The 7,112-nt window shown below is 42.1% G+C and overlaps 1 protein-coding gene across 1 annotated transcript; it reads left to right on the top strand.

Annotated features, from left to right (window-relative positions):
• Positions 1-1,539: 1,539 nt before the first annotated feature.
• LOC308366739 (fibrinogen beta chain-like) lies at positions 1,540-5,068 on the top strand (the record flags this gene model as incomplete). Its single annotated transcript, XM_080840479.1, has 8 exons — positions 1,540-1,617; positions 1,849-1,866; positions 2,235-2,435; positions 2,816-2,999; positions 3,287-3,628; positions 3,753-3,875; positions 4,073-4,358; positions 4,840-5,068. 8 exons carry the CDS (start codon positions 1,540-1,542, stop codon positions 5,066-5,068), a joined length of 1,461 nt encoding a protein of 486 aa, XP_080696605.1.
• Between the last annotated feature and the right edge of the window lie 2,044 nt (positions 5,069-7,112).

Below are 7,112 nucleotides of genomic sequence, written 5' to 3'. Positions count from 1 at the left end.
ACTTACCACGGCTACGTTACAAAATCTACTGCACGGAGAGTTTTTAAACATTGGACATGGTGGCCGCCGAAGCACCGCAAAACTTCGATAAGGCAAGTTTTCTTTGAAAACAGAACAGAAACTTGCCCTGGAACAATTCATACAGAAAAAATATGTGTTTGCTTTATTACCGATCGTTGTATCGTTGTATAGTATCGTTGGTCTGATTGGTTAAAGGACTGTCCAATCAGGTGGCTGAAGTGGAGCGCCGTTGAGAGTTGGCCAGACCAACTGAACAAATGGAATGCAGTGAAGGGGCAGGGGATTCCCAGACAACGCGAACGCAGCTCTGCAGAAAATACTACCGGTGGTCTTTCTCTAATTGTGGTTTAAGATCTGCAATTAAACTGCACTGAAACCAGCATCTGTAAATCAAGCTTCTGTTCATTTGGGACCGCGTGTGTGTTTGTTAGGACACAACATTATTAACGCGGAGCTGAGGGTACGCTTCAACCCTCTCAACACCTTATCAGATGGGGAGATAATGTTGCGTTATCGCCTGCCCCGGGGGGAAATCCTCCAGCTATTGGACATCGTTTCCCCCCTGATAGCTAGGGCAACAAGGCGTAATTATGCCCTGAGAAAATCACATCCCTTCTTTAAAAAAACGATATTCAAATGTTTGTCTATGCACACGCACACGCACACACACACACCCAACGATATATATAATTGTATAATCACCAAGTGATTCATTGATCAAGCATAATGATCAAAGATTATCCCCCTCCCGCTGACCACAGTCCATTACATTTCCAATCTCTATATTTGTACTGCGGGGGAGGACGAGGGAAAAGGCAAACACGTGGCAATCAGGCTTAAAGAAACATTAAATAAACTCATTCGGGAGCAAACTCTATCCGTTTGTTTTTGTAGTTCAGTGTCACTGTCTGACTCACAGCAGTTTGTGCTGGTCAACCCTTCAGAATTGATTGGATCATAGACCAACTGCCTGCCTCTAAAATGACCTGCTTGACTTGCGTAACTTTTAAATGCAGTTGTTCTGCACACAGCTTACCTGAAAACATAAAGTTACAAATATGGAATGACAGTTCAACACTGATGGAAAAATAATGGCATTATCATTGTCAATCAAATGTAATTAAACAATGGTAAACTAAGCTGAAAAGAGAGGCCAGTCAGACTAAAAGCTATTAAAAAAAGTTTCAACAGTTTCAGTTTTATCTTGAGAAAGCTCCAAGGTCATTTTTGCCTCACTGTTGTCCAAAACCATCATGCATTTCCCTATACTGACTTCATACATTCAAGTACAAAGACTTCATCGAGAACAAATTAATCTCAACATTTCCCAAAAATGAGCGGAGCCCTGAATAAATAAAACAAGAGAACGATGAGTGATCACCTGAGGTTAATCATCCACTTCTCTGTGAAGAAGATCACCCACGCCATGAAGTGGGAGGAGGCCTGTGGGTATACGGTATATATAGCAGGGTCTCGGCACTGAAGGGGTATTGAATCCAGAGCCTCACGGCAGCCAAAATGAAGACATTATTAATTATTTGCCTGTGCATCGGTGCGTCCTTGGCTGATGTGCTGGAGTATGACGACTATGACTTGGTCAGTATGTGCCTGTGAAGTCATTTTTCTAAATATTTTGGGAAATGTAAATTTAAAATGGTCCCAAATTGTTAGTGCTACAAACATTTTCCTTACAATTACTATTACAATGTTAATGTAATGTGTTGCATAGAACCAAACTTTAAGTCTGTATGATTTTAATAGTCCAAATACTTGTATAATAATTGAACATCTATTTTCAACTAAAAATATGTCTCTCATCTCCAACAGGACCCAAAGGATAAAGGGGTACGTTTTTGAACATCAGTGTGTGATCACTGGTCTTTCCTGCTTATTAGGCTACAAGATAATCTCTTATTTCATTATCAAATGTGTGGCTTTTCTCATTTTTGTTTGGTAGAAATACCAGAGCCATATGTGTTGGTTGTACAGCAATGCTGATTTGTATGTTGAAAGACTAGATGATATAATTTGATAGATACATTTTTTCTGTTATGGCATTATAGTCTTTATCATACTGATGCTGTTGAAATGTACACAAAAGGTACCGTAAACTATAGACTATAGAGAATATAGAGTATGGAGTAAGAAGTATTGTAGGGCAAAAACAGTATCTGTCCCAACCAACTTCTCTGCTCTGTCCTGTCCTCTCGTAGACCACAGAAATTGGTCCCAGAGGTCACCGGCCAAGCTCTAGAGGCCGCGATTCTTACGTGCCGAGTGGCGGCGCACCCCCTCCAGTCTCCGGCCGTGGTCGTTACCGAGGGAGACCAACAGCTGCACCAGTGACACCAGTGGAAGAGCAGAGTGATGAGCAGCCAGATGCAGGAGGTTGTACTCACGCCTCAAAGCAAATGGTGAGAGTGTTTTCATTTGTTTATTTGTTTGATTGATTGATTGATTTGATTTATAAATGTTGGTCAAGGCCACAAGGACAGTCAAAACTGCAATTTTAGCCTTGCCCTCAATAGTATTTAAGTAACTCTCTCAGATTCAAATTTAATTTAGATCAATTGCATTTGTCACATGTGCAATATGTTTACTAACAGTGAGTTTCACCAAAACCAGGTGATGTTTACTATTCAGTAGCTGTATGCTGTATTCCGTAAAGTTGTATTGCCATTATCTGGGCACGTTAAGAATCTAAGGTTCTTAGGTTCTAAGGATAATAAGGTTATCCTCTCCCTTGGTTCTGGGCATTTTAAAATGGCTTCTCCTCTCCTTTGGTTTTGTTAAGGGCGTGATCTGTCCCACTGGCTGTGAGCTGAAAGACACCATTAAGAAACAAGAGCGTAACATCAAACCTACCGTGGCCGATCTGAAGAGAAGTGTGGACGAACTTAGCCGCAACACCAACTCTGTCTCCAGATACGTAGATGGGTTGTCTGACGAACTGCGTGAGCGCCAGAAAGTGACAGAAGGTAAGATCAAAAGCTGCCCTAGCCCAGCTGAACACCACACTTCCACGATGGAAGATTCTTAAACTAATCCCTTGTAAACTTGTAAAGTTCCAACAAATAACACCAGCTGGTTCCTCTGTTGGCTCAACATACACCTTGAAATGGTTTAATATACATATGCAAAATAAAAATTGCCATGAAGTGGATATGAACAGCTCACTAAAACTTACACCAATGTAGAGCTCAAAGTGTCTCAGCATCCTTCGTGTCTTCCTTATCCACCATTTTCGTCTGTCTGCTGTCACCAGGCAACGGGCAGCTGGTCGGCGAGTACACCAATGACCTGGAGTCTCAGCATGCCTTCATCAAGGAGGCCGTTAATACTAACTTCCCCAGCAACATCCGTATTCTGCAGGGCATCCTGGGGTCAATTAGGACCAAGATCCTTCGTCTGAACACGGCCATCGTGGCCCAACGGGATAAGTGCGCGACACAGTGCACCGTCTCCTGCCCAATCCCTGTCGTGTCCGGCAAGGAGTGCGAGGACATCTACCGCAAAGGCGGCACCGAGTCCCAGATGTACTACATCCGGCCCGACTCGTTCTTCAAGCCCTACAGGGTGTACTGCGACCAGACCACACTCGATGGAGGTCAGTAGTGTGTCATGATTGTGCTTCTTTGGATTGGACTGTAGTTTTGTGTGTAGATTTGTGATGTTGTTGTTTTGTTCCTTATTTTGTTCGCAATCCACATGCACTTGTTGTCCAATTACAGGCTGGACTACTGTTCAGAGTCGTATGGATGGTAGTGTGGATTTCGGACGTCGCTGGGACGAATACAGGAGAGGTTTTGGAAACATTGCTTTTGACACAGGCAAAAAGTACTGCAATACTCCAGGTATGGGCGTTCAATCCAAGAAGATATAGGACCTCTTATTCTTCATAAGTTACAGTAACAGCATATCTTAACATTCTAAATCCAAAACCATTCAATACAAAAAATGTGCAAACTTTCCCAACCTTGCTGAGACAAACCTGACTTTGAGACAAAAGTGAGACCAACGTCCATGTGGATATATTCTGCTTGTCTTGTAGGAGAGTTCTGGCTCGGCAATGACCGCATCAGCCAGCTTACCAAGATGGGCCCCACTGAGGTTCTTTTCGAGATGGAAGACTGGACCGGCGCCAAGACACAGGCACGGTACCAGCAGTTCACCGTGCAGGGCGAGACCTCCAACTACATCTTGTCCATCGACGGCTATTCTGGCACAGCGGGTGACACCATGCTGACTGGCGCCACGGAACTGTTTGGGGAGAACCGCACCATGACCATCCACAATGGCATGATGTTCAGCACATACGACCGTGACAACGACAAATGGTGAGCGCAGTCTGTCCACGCAGGAAGACAAAGACCAACAATGCGAAAGCATTTAGATAAGCCAGACCATTGCTTCTTTGCCACCATAGTTTATTTGGCCATGTGAAGAATACCAACATTCATGCTTAGTTAGTTATCTTGACTTAGTTATCATAAGACTAGCTGTCATTGATCAACATATTTTTCTGCTGAGCAGAAGATCATTTCTTGCCTCAAACTAAAGGCTCTAAGAAATGGCATCCAACAAAAACCTTTCTCGAGACAACCTGTAGAACACATAGCATAGCAGACACATAGCATAGCAGACACATAGCATGGTGATGTGCAGTTCTCCTCATAAGTATAACATATCATTTAGTGTAATTCTTACACTGCAGAAGGCTGCATATACTCACTATAACACATCACAAGAACTCACCAAATCATGGTGCTGGATGTTTCTTGTCTTGACTCCTCTGTGTCTTATCCTCTATGTTTTCAGGACCCCTGGTGACCCCATGAAACAGTGCTCCAAAGAAGATGGCGGCGGCTGGTGGTACCATCGCTGTCACTCGGCCAATCCCAACGGCCGATACTACTGGGGAGGATCCTACACCAAGTACATGGCCAAGCACGGCACAGACGATGGCATGGTGTGGATGAACTGGAAGGGCTCCTGGTACTCTCTGAAGTCTATGTGCATGAAGATCAGACCGTTCTTCCAGCAGTAGACCCAAGTGAACACACAGTGCTCAGAGACACTGAGGGATGTTGGGTCGAAATGTGAAATGTGAGGAGAGACGGGTCTTTCTACAATGAACACTTGCACATGTGTGCACTCTAAAGGAGATGGAGACCAGACTGGACATGCATCCAAAAAGAAAATGCTAAGAAAAAGATCAGATTTAGGTTATAGATTTTTCAGTTGTGTTACATTTATTATAGCAAAATACATTGAATATTGACTACAGTTGTTTTGGAACTGTTGATGGTATTAAATGAGGTTTATAAAGCAGAGAAAAGCTCCTCAGCTATTTGCATTAACATTGTTTTTAATGCTGTACAGTAACATGATGGTGAAGATGTAAACTTGTGTGTTCAAAGTGGAAAAATCAATAAAGTCTCTCACTAAATATTTGAATTGCCTTTTCATCTTCTTTCAAAAGCGGTGAAATCAAATTAAAAACTTAAATATTATCCCCTGAAACACATAATAAAAATGTGGACAAGACCAGATACATTACAAAAAACTAGAAAAAACCCAACAAAACAACATCTTTCAAACATATTAAAACTTGCTATTCACAAACATATTTATATTACATGAAAGATAATTAAGTATCTCACATGAAACATATGTTTCTATGTGTTTCCTGTTTTTTAATGACTCAGAAAATGAGCAACTGAAATGCAAACTCAGATTTATATCTGTAGGGGTACCCAGTTTTATCTTAAGCTATGAGGTCAACTGCCCACTTTTAGGCTTTCTGAAATTGTATGCCGAAAGTCCTTGAGACTTCAATTTTAATCATTACAGTATTTCTTTATGTTGAATACAGATACTTGATATATAACAGCACCGCACAACAGAAATATGAAAGAAAGGGTTTTTAAATGCCTACACCATCTTGAGCTGTGACACACCTTATTAGGGCAGATGGCAGGGAACTCCAGAAAAGGATCTGGCTCTGGTATGGCATAGATCATCTGAATCCAGAGCCAGATAAGAACCAGATCAGGGCCAGACCAGGGCCAGATGAGAGCCAGATCAGGACCAGATCAGATCCAGATCAGAGCCAGACCAGGGCCTGTGGGTGGTCTCATCAGTTTAGTTTGCTCTGGTCTGTCCACTGTCCCATCAGCCCATGACAAAATGGGTCTGATGATTAAGACATCTTTGACACAAAGAATGCATAGGTAGTTTTTGAGGTAGTCAGCTTTTGCCTAACTGCTGTGAAAATCAGATTTTCAGTCTTCCAGGTCAAAGTCATTGAAAAGTTCCTTTAAAACCACTTGGTTCAAGTCAATGTCTTCAAACTGCGTCAGGAACTCCTTGCGGACTATCGGGATGCTTCTGTAAGACAGGGAGATGGTAGGACGGACCATTGGCTCCAGGTTGAGCTTCCTTATGTCTGCAGGGAATATGGCTTTCTTGGCAGTTATGAGGTTAAACTTGGCAAGCTCATTCTCCATGTCTGTGTAGGCTTCATGGTCGATGCGATGGACAAAGGTATGTTTGCACGACCCATGGCAAGCTCGAATTTTGATGTCAATGTCCACCTGAAGAACCAAAAACATGAAGAAATCAAGTTAATTAATCAGTTCAAAGGTGGTATGTCTGCACTGAGTACATAGAAAACACAAGAACATCACAAATAGAGATTGCCTGGAACTCAGGGGCAGTGGGAACATTCAGTCATCTAGGTTCTCTAATATCTTTATCATTAACACCATCAACATTATAGAAATGACACTTTCTGTAATACCTAATCACACACATACATATACAAACACACACACACACATACAGTACTGTGCAAAAGTTTTAGGCAGGTATGAAAAAATGCTATGAACTAAGAATGCTTTTAAAAATGTAAACAATAAATGTTTATTTTGTATCCATTTACATGGTAAGCCTGAGCACAGCAACAAGACACAACGTAGTTATACTGTATCAGCAGGGTCTCTCCCAGACAAAGATTTCAAAGCAGACAGGGGTTTCAAAATGTGCAGTTCAAGCTCTTTTAATGAAGACATTGAGGATCGTAGACGCAG

The sequence above is a fragment of the Sprattus sprattus genome (assembly GCF_963457725.1).
Source record: "Sprattus sprattus genome assembly, chromosome: 6".
NCBI lineage: Eukaryota > Metazoa > Chordata > Actinopteri > Clupeiformes > Clupeidae > Sprattus > Sprattus sprattus.
This window is presented reverse-complemented; position numbering and strand designations above follow the sequence as displayed.